General features: G+C 36.8%; 3 protein-coding genes across 3 annotated transcripts in view; all 3 read left to right on the plus strand.

Annotated features, from left to right (window-relative positions):
* Window positions 1-26287, plus strand: part of plcl1 (phospholipase C like 1) — a 71745-nt gene that overhangs the window by 13791 nt on the left and 31667 nt on the right. The gene's annotated exons all lie outside the window — the stretch shown is intronic.
* On the plus strand, window positions 4365-6566 carry LOC132152477 (uncharacterized). Its single transcript, XM_059561236.1, has 3 exons — window positions 4365-6177; window positions 6296-6376; window positions 6465-6566. The coding sequence occupies exon 1, from the start codon at window positions 4386-4388 to the stop codon at window positions 6159-6161; it is 1776 nt and encodes a 591-aa protein (XP_059417219.1). The 5' UTR covers window positions 4365-4385; the 3' UTR covers window positions 6162-6177; window positions 6296-6376; window positions 6465-6566.
* Window positions 6504-10978, plus strand: LOC132152555 (uncharacterized). The gene is made up of 8 exons (XM_059561311.1): window positions 6504-6576; window positions 6682-6807; window positions 6938-7021; window positions 7329-7415; window positions 7780-8015; window positions 8220-8379; window positions 10502-10608; window positions 10775-10978. The coding sequence occupies exons 1-8, from the start codon at window positions 6504-6506 to the stop codon at window positions 10823-10825; spliced, it is 924 nt and encodes a 307-aa protein (XP_059417294.1). The 3' UTR covers window positions 10826-10978.

Genomic DNA, 26287 nt, shown 5'->3' on the forward strand with positions numbered 1-26287 from the left:
ACTCTACAGATCTAAAATCCTTGATGTGTCCATAAATCCCTTATTAACAAATAGACATACAAAACAATACAATGTCATAGATCAAGGCAACGTGAAAATAAGCGATGCATAAGTGATGCAGTTCAATTTTTCACCACATTTACATTGGAAAATTGTGGAGTTTTGTGGAGCTCTGACACTGTTTCATAGCACCCGCTTCGAAGTCGTGCGTTAATTTTGAATTTATTAAGCGCACTTTACAACTTACGACACATTTACCATTTATTATTTTCTATATAAATGTCTATATAGCCTACTGTACATTTCTATACAAATATTAAAAATGAATATTTTGGTGAGGCACTGCCACACCCGCGGCTGACTGTATTCAGAAGGGAGAGCTGCAGCCCAATTCAACTGTAAGCCACTGCTGCTGGTGCATCGTCCTTTCTTTATGTGCGGAGTGGGGAGCGCGCGCACTGCAGGGCATGGAAGCGGCCATGCAGTCGCTTGCATTTTTTTCCTGTCAACAGTATAAACAACTTAAAATACTCAATTTTTGGTCATAAGAATAATACATTATTTAAAGCTTTTATTTGTGTAAACTCACAATATCAAGAAAACTTTAGCAAAATAAACCACCACAAAAAGGACTGTTTTAAATCTGCTATGAATATGAAGTTTGCAGATTGTTGTAGGCTATTGTACTGTATCTTCTATAAAGATGAATATTACATTTCGTTAATTTAAAAAGCACGTTAATGTTGTATAAATAAATAAACTTTTGTTCTGTTAGATGTGTTCTGGCTAGTTTTTGTCAGGCGCGGATATATGGGTGGGCCTGGGTGGGCAGATTGACTGGTGGCCCACCCAATCAGATTAATAAAAACAATTAATTTTTTTAATTTTAATAATAACAAATTAATAAATAATTTAATTTTAATAGTTTCATGAGGACATTTAAGTAAAGTAGCTACGAAAAATAGCTACAAAATAAAAATATTATGTCGGCATATCACGTGTCAGTCCAGTGATGCTATCATGCAACACAGCTGGTTCTCTTGTGAATTTGTTTTCTGCACGGGCCGGCCACACGCTCTCCGTGCGCGCACTGACTTAAAAGTGGCGTAACACCACTGTTACACTGTTACACTGTGAAACACACATACTCCGTGTGCAGTGCGTCACTGATCCAGACTGTAGGCTACCACAAACACATACTCACTATTTGTATTTCAAATCCAGAAGTTATCAGAAACTTTTATTAAAAAAGTAAAAAAAAGGGTTGTCAGCATTGCGATTCTCTTTGTACATATACACTCTTTAATAGACGTTTTAACACAATTTAAACAACGTATTCAGCGCTACTTATATATATTTATATATTAAGTTGCTCAAACAAGTGGTAAAATATTTAACCATGTAGTACTTCGCAAAATCGCAAACATTTCAAATCTTAAAATTGACAAAAACAGCCGACTAACATGCCTTTTCTTTTGCATTTAAGTTTTAATACAATAAATATTGCATGTCACAAAGAAATAGTTTTTTCACCTCCACCATGAATGAGACGAGAGTTGTTCATTATGTCGCCTTGTTGAAGTAAATTTTATTTTTCCTTGCTTTACCCTGGTCCTAAAGTAAAAAAAGATGACTGTGTAAAAGTATAAATAAATTAAATGCATTTATGGTGAGATTACTACATTTTATTTAATTAAACGCATTTATGGTGAGATAATTATATTTTCATGTCAATCTGTGTTCATTTTGACCACGAACCATGCACCGTCAGCCTGTCACTTTAATTCAGCGCGTGCAGCACATCAGAAATAGACTCGGTGCGGAAACGATCTCTGCACTGCACCGCACATGGAACGGATCGCCGGACCGCATCCGCGCGCAGTGTGAAAGCTCTATAATACAGAGCCCGGGAATCAGGTGTATAAGATTAAAAAACCCGAGGCCCCTCTGTATATTCACCAGGCCCACCTATTAATGACGTTCTGTATCCGCCACTGGTTTTTGTATGTTGTATAATTATAATAGGCCTATATGTATCTAGGTAATGAAAAAAAATAAAATAATAATAAATAAATAAATATATAAATATATATATACATACAAAAGGAAAGCAGCTGCTTGAACCTCATTCTGGGAGAAGACTTATTTATTTATTTTTTACCATGAAGAAAAAAATCAATCGGATGAGTCAGGTTCTACACATCTGAGAAGAAAAAACAGGTAAGACGTTTATAATCTTATACATTACAATAATGAACGATTATTCATGAGAAATGTTCGCCTATCTATAAGACGAATAAAACACGACAATTTTACAACCGGGAAATATGACCTATTGGGTTTATTTGCAATTAAACATTTTTAAATAAATTGTAAAAATAATACTAAATTACAATTATTATAATATGAATTATTTATTAGTAAATAATACTAAATTATATGTATATATATTAATTTATACTCATTTAATTTATATATTTGAATTCTAATGTATTATTTATGGATAACAGGCGCTGCTAAGTATAACACACCGTTGCCATGAAAAACAAAGTGTTGCTATGGACGCAGGTATCTAGACGGAAATGGCTATTTTCTTTATTATTTTCTTTATTATTATTTTTCACATTATCCATTACATAATATAACGAAATTATTAGTATTATAACGCAATATATCATTATATAAATATACATATTTTTTTTATAAAATAAAAAACGTTTAACACCTATATAGGTCACAAATTCTAAATCTGGCAGCGGGTATATAAGCTGGGGTCTGTGACCATCGCGCTCACACACAGCGTACTCACACCTCACTCACTCAGTGGACATCCCAACTGGACATCCCAACTGTCAGTTTCTCTGAGGTAATTCTTCTAATTAACCATTCTATTTAAATTAAAAACACAAAACAAAATGACATATAATGTACGTTACATGATATAAATAATAATAATATGGAATTATAAGGACAGTAACGTTAGCTTTTGAGCGAAATTTTCTCATGGTAAAACGGCCGTTTCCACAAGAAATTGAATAAATTGTCATAAAATTGACGGACTTTCTTTTCCAGTAATAAATGTACCACATTTACTCAGACAAACTGTTTTTCCGTCTTTTTCTTTAACTTTATACCACTGGTCCGCACTGTCATCGCCGTTATTTGTCGTTAAATACCGTTATGTTTACGTGACGTCATTTGGTCTAAAGAAGTAGCTTATCCTTTTCAGATAAGCTCATTAATTTTTTAGGGTCTGTCATGTTAACATTAGCTACTTTAAAATAAATTATGAATACAATTAATATCATTATTGTAAATTATACTTTATTTGAAATTTAACGCGCCTTCTCACAGGCTTGGCTGTGAGCGTGCGCGCGTCCCTCAACCTCCGCACAAGCGCGACGGTGCCGCCATCACAGTGGGCGCGAGACCCCATTTCGCGCAAATGTGTGCACGGCATTTTTTGTAACTTTGCACGAAACTCCGCTTCTAGAGGTGCACGACTTTGAGCTTATTCTGGCCAAACAGCCAGCACCCAGTTTGCGCTTGCATTTAAAAAAAGAGCCTAGAAATAAGCAGAAAAAAAGAAGAAATAAGCCTTTTTGGTGAAAATAAAGGTCCATGTTTAACAAAACATAACAAAACCAGAACAAACTATAAATACATAAATACAAAACACACAAACAAAATAAAATAAAAATAAAATAATAATAATAATAATAATTATAGTAATAATTATAGAAATTACAATTTAATGCACAACCGGTTAGGCAATTCACAATTCAGGCATTGTATCTAATATCATCTGTATCCTTTGAAGTAACAAGTGTAAATAAAATTGTCCCACGTCGACGTATATGTGATTTCAATTCACTTTGTCTCTTTTCTGTGCTTTCCAGACCCTGCCCTACAGACAGATTACCATGATGTCATCTCAGAAGGTAGGCTTGTTTTGCAAAAAAGGTTTTCAAATTTACAGCATATTGCTGACATGCCAGAAAAGGGATCGATTTCACAGCAATGTGATAAGTTCAATGTTATATCAAGATGTTTTTCACCTTATAATGTGGCGTGAAAGATCACTGTATTTGCCTAAAAATTTACGATCTTTAGGTTTTTTACTTAAATAACATGCGTGTACACATTTGCAGAGAAAAAAACACATAGCTGTGTCACACAACTGGATGCCTGCAGAAGCTAGGAAAAGAGAATACAAACGACTATGGCAGAGGGTACAACGGAAAAAGAGAAATGTGCACATTAACGCAGCTGGTCCTAGTACTGTGCTAAACAATGAAGCACACAATCCCAGGGACACTATGCCAATCTGGAACCCAGGCCTAAAAAATGCAATGACTGGAGAATCTAATAGTGACAGCGATGAAATGTCGTTTGTCAATACTGACATCAGTGCAGTCACATCACTACAACATACAATGGCAGAAGACACAGAGAATATGGTTCTTGAATATTCCAGTAGTGACATGGATGGAGAGTTTTTTCAGAATACTGCCAACATTGATATGCCCACTGAAAATTTAGAAGAGGAGTTAAAGAGGTGGATCAATGAATATAATATCAAGCACAATGCTGCAGAAAAACTGCTCAAAATTCTCAGGAATCACGGGCATAAACACCTGCCATCTACTACTAAAACATTATTAAAAACGGATCCTGTTGAAAGCCAAATGGTGTCTGGTGTGGAATGCATTAAATTAGGAGTGACTGAACAATTAATCATGTGCTTGAATCGGTATCCCTACAATTATGCAAAAGACATCACTGAGCTTGAGATTTCCCTCAATGTAGATGGACTGCCACTCTTTAAGAGCACTGGTAAATCTTTCTGGCCTGTACTCTGCACAGTACATCTAAAACCAGCAAGCACATTTCCTTTGACCATTGCCCTCACTGAGGCCAAGCCCAAATCACTGGACTTCATTAAAGTCATATCAGATGAACTGAAAATGATTCTAATGAATGGCTTTGCATGGGGAGAAACAACACTCAATGTAAGATTGAGATGCATTACCTGTGATGCACCAGCAAAAGCCATGCTGAAGTGCATCAAACAATTCTCAGGTTACTATGGCTGTGACAAATGCACCCAAAAAGGCAACTGGGAGGGGCGCATCACTTACCAACAAGTGCATGACCTCACTTTGAGGAACGATGTCTCATTTAGAGAGCAACACCAACCAGAACATCATCACGAAAATGCTGTGTCCCCTTTCAGCAATCTCCAAATTGACATGATCAAGTCTTTCCCTGCTGACTACATGCACCAGTGCTGCCTGGGAGTGATGAGAAAAATGCTCCTACTATGGTCACAGGGCAAGTCGGGGCAACGACTATCGCCGGCTCAGCTGAGGGAGGTCAATCAGAGGCTAAGGAACTTGAGAAATGACATACCCCATATTTTTGCCAGGAAGCCACGCAGTCTGGAGGAATTGGAGAGGTGGAAGGCCACTGAATTCAGGCAGTTTATGCTCTACACTGGCAAAGTTGTTCTCCGGGGAATCCTGCCAGAAACCCTATACAGTCATTTCATGGCCTTTAGTGTGGCTTTGTGTATACTAGTGTCTCCACATTTAACACAAACCCACAATGTGTATGCCCATGAACTCCTCACATATTTTGTAGAACAAGGCCGGCACATATATGGGAAAGAATTCCTAGTGTACAATGTGCACTCACTGCTTCACCTCACTGCTGATGCCACCACATATGGATCATTAGACAAATGCAGTGCCTTTGCGTTTGAGAGCTACATGCACCAGCTGAAGAAGATGGTTAGATCAGGAAACCATGTTCTAGTCCAAGCAGCAAAACGGCTCCAAGAACGTTCACAGATTCCTATACAAACAAGTGAAGAGAAACCAATACAATTGAAACATCCTAATAATGTTTACATTGTTAGCCCAACATCCTGCTGTGAAGTTCTGGAGAGGACCAACTCCGGAAAGCTCTTATGTAGAGTATTCTCGCACTTAACGTCGTACCTTTACGAGCCATGTGACTCGATGATCTATGGAGCCTATGTATGTGGTCCATCAAAGATGGAGATCCTGGACAAGGCAAACTTGCAAGGAAGGGCAATGATCCTTGAGGATGGGCATGGCCGCAAAGTTGTCTTTTCTCTCCTTCATGACCTTGATTAATGAAATATGGAAATATGTACATAGTTAGTATTATTTTTTTTTCTGTCATTGCTTTAATGTCTTAACTTAGATTTCATATACTGAATATTGACCGTCTTTTCTAAGGAGTGTCTGTTCTTCTGTTTGTAATGTAGGTTGGATTTTACATAGTTATTTTTGAACAAGAAAATGCAATTGCTGTGGCGCCTGCATTATGGGTAGAGGAGGTGAATGGGGTAAGGGTACATGCGCACACACACACACACACACACACACACACACACACGTAATACCGGAAATAACATATTCCCTGAAATGTTTTAGGTTCTGATTTGCTACTGGCCCCGTAGAAACGCTGCTGCCATGGCAAAGGCCTCCCAAAGGCCAGATAAGGAGCTCTGGAAGCGGCACAAAATAAGAATACTCTCCGAGACCGGTGAGAAAACTGAATAAATATATAGTCATATGAAAGTACACTGCCTTTACACAGTAAAATGATTACAAAAACTAAAAAGACAACTCAAATTTACTCTGTCCTTAGACAACTATAAGACAGCCAGAGAACGAGCCAAAAAAGCTGTAGAAAGTTCAAACGTGGGCACAGAAGAAGAGGTGCTAAAAGAGCGGAAAAAAAAAGTACCATCAAAATACTGGACCGAGAGTGAAGGTAAACATATGCGATTGCTTTTTGTCATGCATTAGTCCACTGTTTATGTATAAAAATCATGCCATGATTACAGAGAAAACTACTCTATAAAACTAAACTATATATAAACTGTTTCATCCTGAATGAATAGGAGAATGTGAGATTCCTACCAAAAAAAGGAGAAAAATGTCAACATCCTCTCAGAAGCCATCAAGCCTCCCAAAGCCTCCAAGTTGTAAGTAACAGATTTAACTTTTGGTGTAATTTCTTGTGTTGTGTTGATTTGATGGTGGTGCGTCAGCGTCAATTAGTGAACAGGCAAAATAAGTGCATTGCCAGCTGACGGGAAGAAGCTATTTTGTGTGAAATACAGTACAAACAAATTTCTAATGGAAATCCTATTTTAAAAATGTTTTGAATTTGGTTGGAGTGTCTTATATTGTGTGAGTTGCAGGTTGGTATTTTTTGTCATGGCATTTTGTGTAAAAGTACTCAACTCCCCTGAACTTCGTTTATCGCATGCTTTCAATGTCTGTTTTTAGACAAACCACCTACTGACATCACAGCTCACTCACCTGAGGAAGATGAGCCATCCCTTCCAAATCTTTCAGCTAATAATACTTTTCATGGTATGCATTTTTAATGTTGATATTCTATTCATTTGTTAAGATAAATGGTTTTTTTTTTAATCTTCAATAAATTAAGATTATGGCTGCATTTTCTAATCTCAATCTCTGTTACCTTAAATTATACATTCATCTCTGTAAAGCTGCTTTTAAACAATCTGCATCGTTAAAAGTGCTATATAAATGAAGATGACTTGACTTACTATCCAAATTAGACCAGCTATTGCATCTGGCAATACAGTCATGCCAATGTCTATATTTTATTTCTTGAAGTACCACACATATGCCTGAATACTAAGCAAATAACTAAATGTCAAGATGAACCCCCCCTTCCATCATCATCATCTCACCCATCTAAATTTTTCAGATTTCCAGCATCTCATCGAACAATCTGAGCAGCGGATGCTCCTCGCAATTGAGAGAATGTCAACAGATATTTCCAATTCTATTGAGCGTCTGATCCAGGCTATTCAACAGAATCGTCCTGGTCCGGCAACCATCACAACACCACCACAGGAGACCATTGAGAGGCCCTGCAAAACATTGCAGGAGCTGCAAGCTTTCCTATTAAAACTTGAGGGCCCAGAAGGGAAAAAAAGGATGGTATGTTGATATAGCACAGGGGTCAGTAACCTTTTTGTCACAAAAGTGACATTTTTAAGTTCAAAATGTAGATCTGTGTGCATGTAGGCTAAATTATCAGAATTAAATACACCTCTCGCATTTGCTTGTGTGTCAGCAGTTACCCTGCTCCATGTGGCATTGCAATACTAACATTTGCTTTATTTATCTTTATATGTTGCATAGATACAGTTTTTGAGCCTGATGGGAGGTAGCAACATTGGAGACGCTGTGAGGAGAATCCTTCGGAAAATAGCCACCAATGAGGCCTGGTCAAATTACAGCCTGAAAGGCCGAAAAGGAAAACTGACCTTCATTGGGACAGCCCTCCACCATATTGTTTTAAGTATGCTTTTCAAAACTTCTCTCTTCTTTTCACTTCATCATGCAACTTTTTAAAGAGCAAATGATAAACAGAAAAATGTCTGTACTTACCCTGTACCTTCGAATAATTTGTTTTCTCGTTTTTGACTTCTAAACGGAAAAAAAACAAGTAAAAAAAAAAAAAAATCATTTTATTCAGCAAGGATGCATTAAATTGGCCAGAAAAGAGAGTTAAGATTTACATTTCAAATAAATGCTGCTTTTTTTTCTTTCATTCATCAAATAACCCTGAAAAACACAAAAATGTGAAGAAGCACAACTGTTTTCATCACTAATAATCATAAATGTTTCATATGGTTTTAGTTTTACTTATTCACTTATTCATATTGCTCATAAAGTGTACTTTTGGATGTCAAAACTTTATTAAAATAAACTAAACAAATAAATGTAAATGTAAATATGAGAATTTAAAAAATAAGAAAATAACAGATGCATTGTGATATAGGTGACAAAATATTGTGAGAAAATATGAATATGAAGTTATTTAATGAGCTTCCTCACTTAACCAGTTATCTGTGCTTCCTCAGCAATGAAGTTCCACATTTCCGAACACGAAAATGCATGCAGCAAATAAGCCGTTCACAATATTTTCTTCAGTTAACTCCAAATTTCTCCCACATATTGGACTTGATTTTTGATGACGTATTGTCGACAACTTTACAAACTCCTCCACTAGCTATTCTTTTCTTAAACTCCTCAGAATCCATCTCGACGACTGCAAGCAGATCGCGCGCGCGGTTATGATGAATTTTTAAAAGTGGAAGTATAGTTAACGTTATAGATTCCTGGGACGGTGTGGCGCGTGGACACAAATAAACTGATATGGATTTTAAATTGTTTTATTAAAAATTATTTTATCAACTTGAAATACAGGCATATTTTTGTAGATGTGTTCCTAAAAATATGCATTACGTTTGCATGTGATTGTCTTAAACCCATGTTTCCCCCGTGTCCGACCCGACCTGCACCCGTATCCAAAACAGGTGGATATTTTTCATCCGTTTGAGCAAAAACCTACAGGTACCCGAACCCGTGCAGGACTCTAGCTGTAAACTACACCATATAGGCCTATGCTTATATTTAATTTCACGAAAACACAAAAACATTTGCAATATTACAAATACAAATTATTGTAGACTATCACAAGACCCATTTATGAATTAGTTAATTAGTTTTTCCGATTACAAAATCAAGTCGTTATTTTAGTAGCATGGAAAAAACAATAGGATTATAAATTAATATCTCACTTACATATACAGTTTTCCACGAGTGAATTCAGTGAAATCCAGATTGTGTCTGTCTCTGTCTGAGGTGAGCGGCACTGGCGTGAACGCGGCAAAAACTCCCGCAAACCAGCAGTTTTTTTTCTTAACTCTTATCTAAACTCATATGATTGGTTATTGCATCATGAGCTCATCAGATTCATGTCTGATTGTTTATAATGCTCAACGCTTAAATAAAAATTCATATTTTGCATGTCATAACTGCCTACTGTAATATGGCGTAACACTTTTAATTTATTTTCACATTTTATGTCAATAGTGATAATCGTCATATATTTATTTAGATTATTTTAACCCCCTTGTAGAATATGCATTTGTATCCATTTTGGAGGGAGCAGGGCAATTGCGTCATCAGCAATATTATTTCCACATCGCGCCGTTCCCCGGTGCTGTCCGAGGCGATGGTGCTGAAACGGTTGATCAGTTCTTATTATAGAATCAATTATTCTCTCGTGCAGGGCTGCTTCACTGCGTTATGTGAAAAAGCGGTGTTCTTTATGAAAGTACTACAGAAATAGTTGAAATCGCATCTATTAGGACTAATGGGATATTATAACAAATATAAAATAAAAATATAAAATAATCCAAACTATAAAAATACCTATAATAGCCTAGTCTACATATTTAAAAATGTATAACAATAACGTCATAATAATGGTCCATTTTAAGTGTTTAAGTGTCTCTTTTTTCAATTTTTGTTCGGTGGAGCTGTGACTATTGTTCTTGTAAAAACTTTTCAGCATAGTTTTGAGCCCTGAGACTTTTCACATTTATTTTGTTACATTTTTTTTTCTCTTCTAGGTGCTTGTGCCAAACAATTTCCGAAACACACAGAAAAGGAAATTGATACATGTATAGGGGAAACCCTCAAACATGCACCTCACCGTGCCAAGTTGGTCGCAACACCTGTAAGTTGTTTTATTCAATGAGAGCTCTCTCTCTCTCTCTATTCTCTAGAATAACATAACTGTTTTGATTTATTTACTTAGTACCGGTACTTATAAACAAAGTGGAGTTAAAAGTAATTAAAAAGTCGTTGAAGTGATTGGTAAATATAATGTTTAATTTTTTCAGGCAGCGGAAGAAGAACTTCGGGCACCTCCTGAGGATGGAGACAGTGACTGATACACATATACACACACACACACACACACACACACAGTATATATTTAATATAAATTATTGTTTTTGTTATTTGTTGTTCACCATTTACGCAACATAAAATGAATATAAATATGTGTTCTTGTTGTTATTACTGTTTCCTAATATTTGTGTGTGTGTATAATATATATATATAATTTATGTAATATATAATTTATTTATAATCTGTTTTTGTTCACACAAAATAAATGACTGATTTTATCTTTGAATGTGTTAAACGTGCATGCTTATTCCTGTTTAAAGTTCTGAAAGAACAAGTGTTTTTTGCAGTAAAATTCTAGTTTGGTTCCCTACAGGTCCTTGAGACCAGTGGGGACGTTCTGAAAACGTTCACATAACGTCCTGAATGTTCTGTGAAGGTCCTCAAAATAACGTCCCCCGACCCTTTAAAGAACTCCACATCATGACCGTCTACGAACGTTCCCGGAACGTTACTAGGCGACGTCCTTGACACCAGTGGGGACGTTCTGAGAACGTTCTGGGAACATCACATTTGCAAATATAACATGGTCCCCTAAACGTTCCGATAACGTCCTGAATGTTCTGTGAAGGTCCGCAAAATAACGTCCCCCGACCCTTTAAAGAACTCCACATCATGACCGTCTCCGAACGTTCCCGCAACGTTACTAGGCGACGTCCTTGACACCAGTGGGGACGTTCTGAGAACGTCCTGGGAACGTAGCATTTCTAGCTGGGAAACACCCAACCATCTACTCACGTGAACAGCTTCAGTTGACTGACGAAGACCGTGAACACGGGTTATTTATGTAAGCAAATCCAATATATTGTCTTTCATTTTTATATGCAGGTCTAGTAAAATTTGACCAATCAATTGATCACTTTTGTCATGCTTCCATAACATTAATGTTAAACAATTCTGGGCTAACTTGCAAAGTAACGCCATGTTGGTTATTGCTTACTACTTACGTTTAGCAGCTTCTACAAGGCTCGAAATTGCCAACATTTTTGTCGCATATGCTCCTGAAATTTAATCTGTGCGACCTAAAAATATATTTGGGAGTAACGTTATATGCGCGGAGCATATGAGCATATCTGTCCACTAATGACTCGTCCGATTTGCGAACTAATGACTCCTTTGAACCGATTCACTTTAATGAATGCTTAAATCTGATCTGGGTTGAGTTTCCCGATAACAATGCATCTTAGCTCTGAAGAGCGCTCTCAACGTGCAAGGTTAGAAACGCTCGCCGCAATTCCATGCGCTTTTCCCAAAAACTTTACTTGACATGAACGCGTTCTACGTGCTACTTAAGAGTCGTTGTCCATTCGCGAAATTCGTGCTGAAAAATAACCTATGGAATCGTATTCTGAACGTTCAACCTAATAATCATCTTCTGTTGTGAATTAGCAATCATAGAAGTCTATAATAAAGCACTGACAAAATGGCTGAACAAAAACACAAGAAAAGATACCTTTCAAAAATATAGAGGCAAATAAAGATGTTATTTTTAATAGATGTAAAGGACACCATAGAAATAAGGAAAAACCTTTTGGGTAAGTGCACCGTATAGTTTCCTGCTTTTTTGTCCTTTGTCAATCACACCTATGCTCATTTCCATGTTGCACACGGAAAAGTAAAAAGAAAGAAATGAATAAATAAATAAATTTGGAAATAAATACACGTGGGAATGAATAAATAAATAAATGCATACAATGAATAAATAAATGCATGAATTAATACATTTAAAAATAAACAAATAAATTGCATATAAAAATGAATGAAAGTATAAGTAAATAAAAGTTAAAAAATAAATAAAAATAAATGTAAAATAAATACATAAAGGAAAAAAGTAATTTAAAATATAAATTCAGGATTACATTTTATTACAAATGAACTATTTGTGTTTATCACATCTTTTATTTATTTAATTTCCTTTTATTACATTTATTTATTTATCTATTAATTTATTTTTAATTTCTGCAGGTTTGGTCCTCCATACCCTCTAATTGTAAAACATACTATAAATTGCAGCAAATATCAATCTGAGTGGCTATGATATTTTTAGTTGTAATTTTTTTGGTGACATGGTATCCATTTAAAAATCTTTTAAATTGCATTTTGCTAAATGTTTATGCATGCAGCTTTTAAGACCTCATATTAATAGAGTGACTACTTAAAAAAACATTTTTCCACCCTCAGCAGGACCAAAAATTTGGTTTTAAAATGTTAAAAACTAACCAAAATCAGAATTGTCAGTTTAATTTCTGACCCTGAGATATAGTGTGAATTACTTGGTGATAGTGAACAATGTAAAAGTTTGAAAAGACCATGAATGTGCATTTTCACAGGATTTGTACACAAACCTTCAGCTGCCACTTCAGCTTTTGTGGACCGTATAAATGATTGTAACAGACTCCGTAACACACTCTGAGCTGCAGACCAAAACACACACATACACTATGTACAGAAACAGCAACATACACATATACACCACAAAGGTGCAGCGAAACAAAACAACCCTGGGACTGCATTCAAATACGAACCAGGAATAATTAAATTAATTAGTGTTAAGTAGTTTAAAGAGATCTCTGAAGAGAAGTCAATTTGGTGCTGTGGTTTTGCTGCTGTGGCTTTTTTCCGTTTGCCCTCAGGCTTCAAAGTGTTCTTGGAGTGAGCAAACTGTTGTGCTCATGGGGACAGAGGTTTACTTCTGGCCTGTTTTCATTCCTCTTCCCTTCTCTGTAATATGTAAAATGCTTTATTTTCATTTTATTTTTTTTTTTTAATATTGATATAAATTTAGAATTTCTTTTGTGTTTTGTGAAACCTCACATTGTTCTACTTATTTCCTGTATCTCAGCTTTTGAGCATGAAGCTATAGCGACGGCAAGGTAGTTTCTCAGGAATCATGCAAACTGATCAAATGCTTACTGTACCTTGAATGCACGGAGTTGTTTTGGATAAAATGTCTATGAGATGATCAAGTATACATGCATACATTAACATAAAACGAATATTTATTTCAAAATGGCCTTTTAGTGCAGATTCTTGCTGCTGTGTGAAATTTACTTCCCTCAGTGGAATGTAAATGTGTGGCTTGCTTTTTTGTATCTCATGTGAAACCAGGATTTCTACTAAATATTTTTTTTTATATTGAATAATTCAGCAGATGCTTTTATCCAAAGTGACTTACATATGAGGAATACACAAGTGAATTTAATGCAAAAATGTACCACGTTGAAAAATAACTGATTTGGCCAGAAGAGAAAAGGAACACCCCATTAACATAGCATAGTGATGTAGATTAATCCTGAGCTAATGACAGAATTCTAATCTCATTATTCATAATCCTTTCAAAGCACTACAACAAAGAGAGATTTACACCAGCATTACAGTTATAGTTTGAATATTGCTGTGTGTAAATATACACAATTGCTGAATATGCACATTGTTGCCTTTTGCTGAACTGCTTTTAGCTGAATGATGAATGTTACACTGTTATTGATCTGAACTAAACCAACATTGATTGAACTGACTTGAGCTAAATAATGACACTGTTGTCTTGTTAGAGCTACTTTAACAGCAGAATCTGAACTGTCTCTTAAACTGAGTTTCCATGATTGATTCAGCCATTTCCTCTTTATTATTGTGAAGCTGCACTGACACAGTTTGTATAAAGCACTATTGAAATAGATGTGACTAATTTGTTTCTCATTAGCTTAAACATTTTACATTTATGTATATTTATAAACATGCATCATTTGCATCCCAATTTTCCAAAATAACCTAAATAAATCTTGAAAGCAAGAAAGAAAGATGTTTGTAACAATAATCACTATCATCATGTTTTCATTCCCATTTTTCCGTCATGTCACAGTCGATGAAAAGTGTTGTGCTGGAAGAAGCTTTGAGTCGATGTCAATCGGCTAACCTGTAAATAAACCCAGCAGGGCCACACGCTTCCCCTTCCACCTGCCCTCCACTGATCTCCAATCAGATTAAAGTTAAAGCCTTCCAGTGATGACTTCTTAACGCTTCCTCTGCAGTAATCTTTCGGCCTAGTTCAGCTGCCAAGCTGTGCAAATGAGAAGGCCTCCCAGAGAGAAGGGATAACAGCAAAAAAAAACTTTTTAGAACATTTTCTAATAGCTTGCTATGATATTTGAGGTTGAGTGGTTGCAGGGTGTTGCTATACGATTAACAAGGTATTCTGAGTAGTTTTATAGTGCATTGCTACATGGTTGCTTGGGTGCTCTGAGTGGTCACTTACTAGCTCAAGTCAAACGAGCCCATCAGCATGTCTCTGTGATATTCAAGTCTTTAGATATGACTCTGATTTTCTCCTTCAGTGTGTATATGTATTGGTATTTCAGTGTTTCTATAGTTACCCAGTATGTCAGTCAAAGTCAGGCACACTGTCGCTGAAAGAGTATCCTCTCTATATCTATGATTACCCCAGCTGTCAGTCAGTTTCTCACTATGAGCTTCCACGCAGGGGTAGAATTGCCGGAAGAGCTCAGGGTAAAAAGTAGGGCAGGTGGTGATATTGGTTCTTCCTGATGGATCTGGTGTGGAGTTTCAGGTTCAGTCAGGAGCCTTCTGGAAAGCGTAATCAACAGTAATCACAATTATAAAGTTCCTGCAGCCGAGTCTATTATTTGACTCTGTGTGCCTGGTATAATTAAAACAGCATTCATTTGATTGTTATATCAAATGTTCTCATTCACAATATTCATTTACAGTAATTCAACAATGATAATCTTGTGGTAGCACAGATCAGAAATATTGCAAACGGTTACATTTGAACAAGAAAATAGCTTTTTTTTTTTACTTTGTATCTATAGTCCTTTAGCTTTTAATTTAATTGTATGCTAAATAGATGAGTTGAACTGGATAGTCAAAGCAGCCAAGAAGTATCTAGGATTCTAGGATACATGCTTTCAAAACTGTGGCACTTCATGAAGTTGAAGTAAATGTTTAGATTTGTTTTTTTTAGGTTACTAATTAATTGTAATTAATTTGTGTTTTAATGACTTAATAGTTATACTAAATTGTTAAAAATAGCAACAATAAAAGATTAGTTTTTTACTTTTTTAAAAGTAATTATTTTATTAATTGATCACGTGGCACTGAAGACTTTTGTAATTGCTGCTGAAAATTCAGTTTTGCCATCACACAAATAAATTACACTGTAAATTATATAATGGAAAATAGTTATTTTAAATTTGTTGTTTTTACTATTTATTTTTTTAGCAAATAAATGCAGCCACAGGGACATTTGGTGAGCAATTCGAATGGTAGTCTATATACAATAAAAACTGTAATTATTATTAATAAATATAAATTAATATAAATTTAATAAATAAATTTTATAATTTATTATTATTATTATTTACTTATTTCCTTTTTAATTTATAACTAGTGTACTTTTTGTGCTTGTATATAAAATTATATAAAAAAATTTTGCCCTGAATTATAGATCCTGAATATTGACACAATATTGCATAACATTCTCATAACTTCATTTATATCCTTCTGCCATAGATGGCTTTATCACTTGCTCACACTCTCTTTCTCTCTGTCTCTCATGGTGTTGGTGTATCATTAGCATTTCAGTCATACTTAGTCACGGTGCCAGCTGATTTATTACATATTTCCGTGTGTCTGCCTGCTCTCTAATCATCCCGCTCCATCGTGGTTTCTGCCTGTCACTATCTTATTTAATGTGTCTGCACACTCCCTGTCTCTCCCCTTCTCTCTTTTCCCCTGTCCATCCGTCCATCCCCCTTGCCTCGTCTTTCTGCCTGGCTGTTTTGTTTACTGCTCTTGATTCATCATCTTTGTGCCTTCCTTCCTCCTTCAACATCCGCCCCTTGCTTCTATTTTGAAGAAGGTTTGTCACACTTAACTTGTGTGTCTTCGATCCTCGAGTGAGTCTGTGTGTTCTCTTGTCATCCATCTCTTTCTCTTACACTGTCTCTCCTCGCGTCCCCATGTGCCATTGCCTCTCCTCTATTTCTCCTGTCCTCTTTGAAGTGTCCTTCCTCCTCCTCTTCCTGTTGAGCTGTCTCCCACCTGTCCATTCGTCTCTCTATTTCACTCTCACTCTTGTTTTCTCTCACTTTCTCTTTATTTCTCACCCACTCCCATCATTTCTTCTCTCTTTGGCCTCATTTCTGTTCACAGTTTCATCACTCAGTCATTAATCCTGCTGGCCCATCCATTAGCGAAATCGGAGAAATTCTCCTCACAAGCTTTTTCACCCTTATCTTCTGGTAACATAATAGGATAAAAATTGAAGTGTGCCATTTTTTGGCATTAGAATTGATCATTGTGTCATCATTTACTCGTGTCATTTCAGACCAATGTATGACTGTGGAGCACAAAAGGAGAAATGAAGAAGACTGGACTATTTTGTCTAGACTCCTGCCCATACAGTTACAGTGAATGTTGAGTGAAGTTTATCAGTGATGTTTTACTTTTATACTTTTATATTGATATATTTTATATTTATAGGCAGTCTAAATGTGTTATGCGCAATAATCTAATTATTTTTTAACACTAATTTATTTACTTAATTTTATCATTTCATGTAGTCTGAAACAACTTGTACACTATATTCTAACTTTTATTTAATTTTATTTATTTGCTGTTAAATTTAGTTGTTTGTTTGACTACTACTTTACATTGAAATATTTTGTATTTGTTTTTTTTATCATCTAAATAACTTTTGAGCTATGTTCTAATAATATCACAAAATTCAATGTATTTATTTTTTACTGTTAAAGGAACACTCCACTGTTTTTTGAAATAGGGCTTATTCACATTATTTCCTACATTTAGATAGGTGGGCAAATGCATTTTTGTGTCAGTGCATGCATTGTTTTAGTTTGACTGGGTCGGCATTAGCTTAGCTTAGCACAATGAATGGAATCCTTTGTTGCCAGCTAGCATGGCCTGAGTAAAAGTGATCAAAAAAAATAAAAAAAACCACCTAATTACTTCTTGTGGCCTGCGTATTCACAACGAGTACAAATAGCGATCCAGATTAACACTAGGCAATTTCCTAGGCAGATATTGACTTGGGACTATATTATTGGGAAGCACAGGCGAAGCACTGCTGCTTAGGCGAAGCACTGCTACTTCGGCGCAGAGATATCACGCAACACATGAAATCCCACGACTTCCGTCAACATACCGGCGTGAATAGTAGCTGCCTGGCTATTTTCCTTACAGTACACGAATGGCGATGAACATGGCTGATTTTGAGAGAGACGAAGAGGGTGACTTCTCAGACAGTCAAGAACCAGAACCATACCTATTTGAACCAGAGTTTACAGAAGACGAGCTGCGTGCTTTGGAAATAGAACGACAGGAGGAGGAGGTTGCGATCGCTCGTGATGAGAGCCAACATGAACTGGTGGTGTGAATGTGGGGGAATATGCCAATCTATGCCGACGGAAATAGAGTGTCTATGCTGTAGAGAGTGGGACATGTTTTTGCCATTGATGACCAGGCTCAACACGTCATATCAAGATGAGCGTGCCCGAAGTTGTGTCACATCTACAGAGGATTTCACGGCGCTGATCCATTCTGCAGTACTCTATTTTTTTTCCGGTGTGACAAAGTGAACTGGAAAAAACGCCCCACGCCGAATGGACCAAATGGACAGCTGTCCACAGAGTAAGTGATTATTTTAATCATGACGCATGTATAGATCGACCCATATTATAGCTGTATTCACATAGAGTTGATGTTTTCACAGGCAATATAGGTTATATAGGAAGAGAAATAAGACAACTTACATGTGCACTTTGTTCTTCCTGTGTTTTCAAAGTAGTCCTCTGGTGCAAAATGTTCTTCGCAAACACGATACTGCTTTATTTTGTTGAGAGGCGTTGAACTACAGATCTCCAGAGCTGCTAGCCATTTATTTCTCAGTTCCACATTAGGTGGAATTCTGTGAAACATTACATTCGTGTATGTCCTTTGCTTGTTCTCACAACCTTTTGCTATGCAGGTAATAACCATGTTTGCTGTAACTTCTCAAAATAAATCATCCAAAAGCGAAGACACTCGGTGCAGGTCACGCCGGTATGTTCTTCTTCTTCTGTTTTTTTTGACGCGTTGCACGCCGGTATGTTGACGGAATTCGTGGGATTTCATGTGTTGCGTGATATCTCTGCGCCGAAGTAGCAGTGCTTCGCCTAAGCAGCAGTGCTTCGCCTGTGCTTCCCCATAATATAGTCCCAAGTCAATATCTGCCTAGGAAATCGCCTAGTGTTAATCTGGATCGCTATTAGTACTCGTTGTGAATACGCAGGCCACAAGAAGTAATTAGGTGGTTTTTTTTATTTTTTTTGATCACTTTTACTCAGGCCATGCTAGCTGGCAACAAAGGATTCCATTCATTGTGCTAAGCTAAGCTAACGCCGACCCAGTCAAACTAAAACAATGCATGCACTGACACAAAAATGCATTTGCCCACCTATCTAAATGTAGGAAATAATGTGAATAAGACCTATTTCAAAAAACGGTGGAGTGTTCCTTTAAATCTAGTTGGGGTTGTTTAGACTCGTTTTATACATATATATTTTTTTCTATTTATACACAGACAGACCGATACAATTACCATCAGAAATCCCAAAGCTCGCAAAAGACAAAAATAAAGGTTCCACTTTAAAAGTTACCTTTCCATTTACAGTATCAGCGCACACTTGAATCATCGTATGTATCCCCTCTAACAATATTAATCATAATGATAACAAGGTCTTTGCCCTTACTCCTCTCTCTGGTCCTCATCCTCTGACTGTGTCTAGACTTCTTATTAATGGAAATTGGACTGTGCAGTCCACTGTACAAAAATGAGCCCGGAGCATCGGCCAAAAGTAGGTCATTATTTGTTCTTGGAGCTTCTGTGTAAGTACATCGCTTTTGTCTAGAACACATTTACATTCATGTTGGTTCAGGTTAGCTAATTAGGAATGCAGTAAACTGAAACCGTGACATTACATGCAGATGCTGATTTGTTTATTTCTATTTGAAAACCATGTGAAATCAGTGTTAGAGTAGCACATTACATGCAGAGCATTAAAGCAGTCAGCTTAAACTGTGCCCCATCAGCACATAAAAATTTCACTGTAGTTGTGCCATCTCAACCCCCATGAACCTTTCCACTCCTGTATGCTTGTATGACCTTCAGTTGAGTGCCTTTCCCATAAGAGCAAGAGTATATCTGTAATTTCTAAGTTACTGGATCATCCTACTTATAACGTTTAGATTTCAGTTTTCACCATGTTACATGATTCATTAAATAAGGAGCAGTGTTGATTTTAAATATTTGTCCAGGAATCACTCCAGAATGTTTCTTATTATGGTCAAAAAGACCCTATTATTTTTCCTTTGTATTCTCCCTTTAGATCATCTTTTCTATTTCCCATGTTTTTATTTTTCTCAAACTGCATCCTATCATGTCAACATGTCCTAAAGCAATCATTCCTTTTCTTCAATTTTTCTGTCGCCCTTGTTCTTTTCCATCCTCTCTCAATAATTTGCTGTTTCAGCCATGGAAGTGCCTCATTGGCTCTGTTCCTAGGGAGCTGAGTACCTAGACAGCATTTTAAGTATCAAGCTATACCTAGGGAGCAAAATTATGCTCATCATTTCTGTCTAAAATGATAGCAGCATCACATGTATCCTTCAAAGATTAAGGCAATCCCAGAATGCATTGTGATGAGCTGAGGGAAATTTCATCTGAGGCGGTGAGAATTACAAATAAAATAGTTTTTGCAGTCTAATTAAAAGAGAACACACATGTAAGTTGCTAGCTTAACAAAATGCTAATATCAGACTGACAAATGGTCTACATTTGCAAATGGCATTAAAATGTTTGGGGCCTGTAAGATTTTTTTTTTTTTTTAAATGTTTTTAGAAAGAAGTCTTTTATGCTCACCAAGGCTGTATTTATATGATCAAATATGCAGTAAAAACATTAATGATGTGAAATAATATTACAATTTAAAACAACTTTTTTCTTTATTCTTGTGATTGGCAAAGCTTAATTCTCAGCAGCCATTACTCAAGTCAGTGTCACATGATTATCTAAATATTTGTAATATTTTGATTTTGTCAAGAAACTTTTGTTATAATTAGCCCTCTCCTTAATATATTTGTGAAAATGTATTTCAAGGTTTTTTTTTGTTGATGAATAGAAAATTCTAAGGAATAGCATTAAAAAAGAAAATAAATCTTTTATCATATTATAAATGTCTTTACCATCATTTATTTGACATGATTTATTTTGTCTTGCTGAACACAATTATTTAAATGCCTCGCCTTTTTTGTTGAAAAAAAAGAAGAGTTTAAGGGGCCGCTCACATGGGTGATCAGGGGTCACCACATTGTGTCCGGGAGGGCCAGTGTCCTGCAGAGTTTAGCTCCAACTTGCCTCAACACACCTGCCTGGAAGTTTCAAGTGTACCTAGTAAGAGCTTGATTAGCTGCTTCAGGTGTGTTTAATTAGGGTTGGAGCTAAACTGCAGGACACCAGCCCCCCAGGACCGAGTTCGGTCACCCCTGCACTAGTGGTTTTCAACCACATTCCATAGCTTTGATTGTTGCAGCGTGTCACACTGTTTTTTTTTTTTTTTTCAGCCTCTCATTGTTCAATTATATTATGTTCTTTCAAGCTTTTTTAAATGTTTGAATGGTAGCTGGATTTTTGGACAGTAGAAACCCCTCTCTTGGGGTTTGGAACAGAGCTTTTGTTTTCAGTCGTCCTGTTGAGCTTGTTTCCTGAGTTAATCTATCACTTTCTTGCCAAATTCACACCCTGACAGAGAACCTTATTTTCTCTGTATGTCAGACAGTGAGCTGACCTTCACACCTGAGTAGCGGGTCAAGGCTGGTTGCTCAAGGAGTCTGAAAGAGGCATTATGGGGCTAGTTTAAGAGGGCTTTTACACTGGGCTCGTTTGAGCCCGAGCGGGATTGTTCCCGGCACCGCCCGCAGCGTTGGTCTGCTTTCACACTCAATAGTTTTTCTCAAACCCAGGTGTGTTTGCAGTCACCTTACGTCATCGCAAACGCACACGGAAAATTATTTATTGTTTAAATTATGAAAATTAATTATTTATTATTTATTGCACAGCATAATAATTATTTTAAATTATTTTAATTATTTTATTTTAATTTATTTAATTTTGACTTTTAGGAGTGTGTGGAATCAACTTCGCTCTCTCGTGTGTTGAGGAAACAATGATATCGACAGTGTTATGCCTGCGCGGGAATCTTTACTTCCTGAACAAGTGCGCACTCGAGTCCTTGTTGCTTGCACATTCACACGAACCACGCCACAGCTCGAGAGCAACCGAACTCAGACCACCTTGTCCAGGTAGTCTCGGGTTTGGTACCCCAGTGCTACCAGGGTCCGATGATAGCGTTCACATTAGTGATTTTTCATGCGAACTGTGCCCCGTTCCGCACTAAACTGCCAGTGTGAAAGCTCCCTAAGAGAAGCTTGTTGTTCCACCACCTCCATGATGATCTTTTGCCATCACACAAAAATGATCCCTGACAACAGGTGTATGCAATAATTTAAATGCGATATTTGGCTGTGTGCATTGCATCACCTGTGTATTGGTTTTTATATCACATGCCTTCCTTGTAGGCAACTGCAGGTCAGCTGTTCACCGTGATGGACTTCATTATAAGTTGAGAAGCATTTGAAATGGAATAAATTTGCGCTTTGTGTTTCATTTAGTCCGATTGGAGCATCTGTGAACCCATGTGCCATGGCCCCCATTGCCATGGTGACCATTACCCAGCAGCACTGATGAAAGCATGTCTCCTGCAGACGCACGCCTCTGAATTGGTCCTCATTACCTCACCATGTGTGTCTACCACCGACAGGGAGAGTGTGAGTGAGCATGTCCATGTGCATGAGAGAGAGAACGAGGTGAAAAAGAGAGAGGGGGGAAAAATATTAGGAATATTTATTGTGTTTAGAAGAGCAGAAGGGAGAAAGAGGGATTTGATTATGGAGCATTATGCCTCCTTAACCTGATGCAGGCATATGTTGTTTTTTTCCTTTTTTTTCTTGCTTATTTCTCTTTAAAGTGGGTGTACATTGTGTTCTCATGTAATTACTCCACCGTCAATCATCTTATTTAGCTAAACTGATAGCGTCCTCATGATCTGTATAAAATAGTTCTTGCCAGGAAAGTATGTTTGAACTTGAACAAAAACGAACGGGAAGGAGGAGGCGCAAAGCAATCCTTTCCTCTCTCCCGGTTTGTCTTTTAATAATTTCTCTCAAATGACCTCTTTAATTACTTCGGACATCATACTGACAGACCACCTGTGGAAAGCTCATGCAGAGTCTGGTTCATATTGCACTACAAGATAGCAAAAGCCATTTCGTAATGGAAAGCTCCAATCTGATTGAATGACTAAATGCAGTTTGTGGGATTCAGGGTGCATGGGTTTTCATCAACGTGCAAAGTCATGTTTACAAATTCCCAGTTGTTGATTTGCAGGATTCATGGCATTGAGTTAGTCAGTTTAACAATTTTTTGAGACATTTATTTATTCATTTCTTTTAGATAACTAATTTGTCCAATACCTAGAACCTTAAAAATTGTCTTAACCAGGTTATTAACTAAAAAATAAAATAGTTTACATTAATTTAAATAAGGTTGAAATAAAATCTAAATAGCAGATGAAAAATGTAGATTTAAAAAAAACATTCTCCTGTTAAAAATATATAAAATAAAATAAAAGTTAATGCAAAATATTCTTAAATTATATAATAGTATTTAAATTATGCTAAAATAAGTTTTCAGTGTCATGCCATTTTTTTCTGAACAGGTCAGGAAAAATGAGTTTCATCTTTTTCAATTTCTTTTTAGTGATAATTAAACATAGTTCATGCAAATAACTCTAACTATCAACACTGTGGGTTTGTATGCAAGCAAAGAAAACAGAATTACCAACAGAAAGCTTTTTATATGGGATTATTGCGGGATATTTATGTCTGCTCTATCCTTATGTGATTTTATGTGCTACAGCTTGATGTGTGAGGCACACTTTATAAAAAGACCAGAGTCATTAACACCTGTCAGATTAACACCAGTCTCTGTGTGTGTGTTTGGTGTGTGCTGGCCCAACAACTCTTGTTTTGCAGTGAAAAGTTCTGTATAGTAAAGAGCAGCTAACCTCTAAAACCCAACAGAATAAACTAAATTCTTCCTCCTCTCAGCTCATCCATTGGCCAGCATGCACAGTCACTTGTTTTGATGCTTGTTTCACTGACACTGCAGAGACAAAGGCTCATAAGCCAATCATGCATCCCACAGCAACAGTTGTCAATTTGGGTCGATATATGGTTACAGTGTTGACCTCACACTGTGACCAAAATCAACAGGACAAACAAGAAATAATAGGATGTTATTATAAACTCACTGAACAAGTAGCCCTTCAGACTGAGTGGTTATTATGAACCCATCAAATCTAGTGACTGCACTGGTCTCTGAGGACAGAGGGGAGTTTATATGTCTGCATGTGTGTCTGATTCTTGAATGGTTTTGCTGATCTGGTTGATTGGTCCTCTGGGTGCACTAGCAGGAAAAAGCGCTGGAAAACGCCATGTCAACTGTGTGAACTAGATTCATTGAGGTCATGCTTGGTTGGAGCAGTGAGATCATGTGAAAGAACATAAGAGCGTGAATTGCAGACACATACTGAGATGCCTGTGCTCAAGATGTGGCTTAGTGTGCCATGGGTTAAATTGGGATTTTAGAGAACCCTAAAATTGTGTGGGGATTAGTTTCACCCTCCAAAAAAAGCTTGATTATCAATGTTGAAGTCTGTTTGTGGAAGTATTATTGCAAGAGAACATAAAAAAAAGAGAAAATAAAACTTTAACTAAAAAAAAAAGGTAAATTTAAATAAAAAATTTAAAGAAAAAAAAGTGACAGTGACGTGACATTCAGCCAAGTATGGTGACCCATACTCAGAATTTGTGCTCTGCATTTAACCCATCCGAAATGCACACACACAGAGCAGTGAACACACACACACACACACACACTGTGAGCACACACCCAGAGCAGTGGGCAGCCATTTATGCTGCGGCGCCCGGGGAGCAGTTGGGGCTTCGATGCCTTGCTCAAGGGCACCTAAGTCGTGGTATTGAAGGTGGAGAGAGAACTGTACATGCACTCCCCCCACCCACAATTCCTGCCAGCCCGGGACTCGAACTCACAACCTTTCGATTGGGAGTCCGACTCTCTAACCATTAGGCCACGACTTCCCTAATATGTCTGGTAGCACATATTAGGGTAGTTCAGGTAACACTAGTTCCTCTATTCTTTTTCTATTCAGTCCGTTTTCTTTTTCTTTATTATATAATTTAAAAAAACTTTGTGTAGTGCTTTAAGTGAACTGAGACTTGTTATAGAACTTGCATATCATTGCTCTCTTGTTGATTTTGATTGCTTTCATTGTCCTCATTTGGGTAAAAGGATCTGCTAAATGACTAAATGTAAAATGAGATTAATGTTTAAAGTCTTATACTGTTTAAAACAGACTAAAAAACTGAAAATGTGTTTTGGTTGTTCATTTAAACGGAAACATTACACAGCTTACACGGTTCTAGGGACCTGAAAACACAAACTTTTGAAAACTTTTAAAAAAGCGACAAAATTTGTTAAAATGGTGTCAGGATGTATACGTATCACTGTACATGTGTATGTTTTTATAGTTTTTATTGTTATATGCTATCGTACTAGCATTTAATATGCCATCGGATACTGAAACTAAGAATTTTTTATTTAAATCGAAGATGGCAGGATGTCATGCCCAGTTTTCCCCAGTCTGTGACTCATGGTTTTTAACATGATGTTGATGTTTGCATGGGGCTTGTGCAATCTGCCTTTCAGCACATGGTCTGTGCGGGTTTGTAGAGCCATCCGGGTTACCATAGTTTAGATGACACAGTGTGGGAACTCGATGCAATATGTCTCCCTCTGCCCTATTCCCACGTCGATCTCTGAGCACTGCTCCCATAATCACACACTCACTCATAGATACACATCTGGCCCTCAGCTAAGCATTGGGCTTTATATATGTGTGTGTGTGTGTGTGTGTGAGAGAGAAAGAGTTAGAGGATTTCAGTGCATGCACAGCATGTATGTGTGAAGAGGCATATTCATATTTTGGTTGCATTACCCTATGATTTGTTAAAATAGGTCTTTTAGCACAGTGTTTATTTACTCAACATGGGCTTACTGATGTGTGTTTATGGTGAAGCTTTGTTTGTGAACTTACCTTTTACAATGCATTATGTGGTACTTTTTCGTTAGAGAATGTTGGAGTGCTATGTTAAATGAATAATGGATAGTCAAAAAACACAGTACATGTACAGTAAATCGCTTTCAATGCATTACATGTACTAAAAAAATATAT

Source organism: Carassius carassius, chromosome 11 (assembly GCF_963082965.1).
Source record: "Carassius carassius chromosome 11, fCarCar2.1, whole genome shotgun sequence".
NCBI classification, from domain to species: Eukaryota; Metazoa; Chordata; class Actinopteri; order Cypriniformes; family Cyprinidae; genus Carassius; species Carassius carassius.

Coding starts and splice junctions, on each gene's coding strand:
- LOC132152555 (XM_059561311.1), top strand. CDS start 6,504: ATGGCAAAGGCCTCCCAAAGGCCAGATAAGGAGCTCTGGAAGCGGCAC. Junction 7,022..7,328: donor CCTCCCAAAGCCTCCAAGTT/GTAAGTAACAGA, acceptor GTCTGTTTTTAG/ACAAACCACCTACTGACATC. Junction 8,016..8,219: donor CAGAAGGGAAAAAAAGGATG/GTATGTTGATAT, acceptor TATGTTGCATAG/ATACAGTTTTTGAGCCTGAT.
- LOC132152477 (XM_059561236.1), top strand. CDS start 4,386: ATGTCGTTTGTCAATACTGACATCAGTGCAGTCACATCACTACAACAT.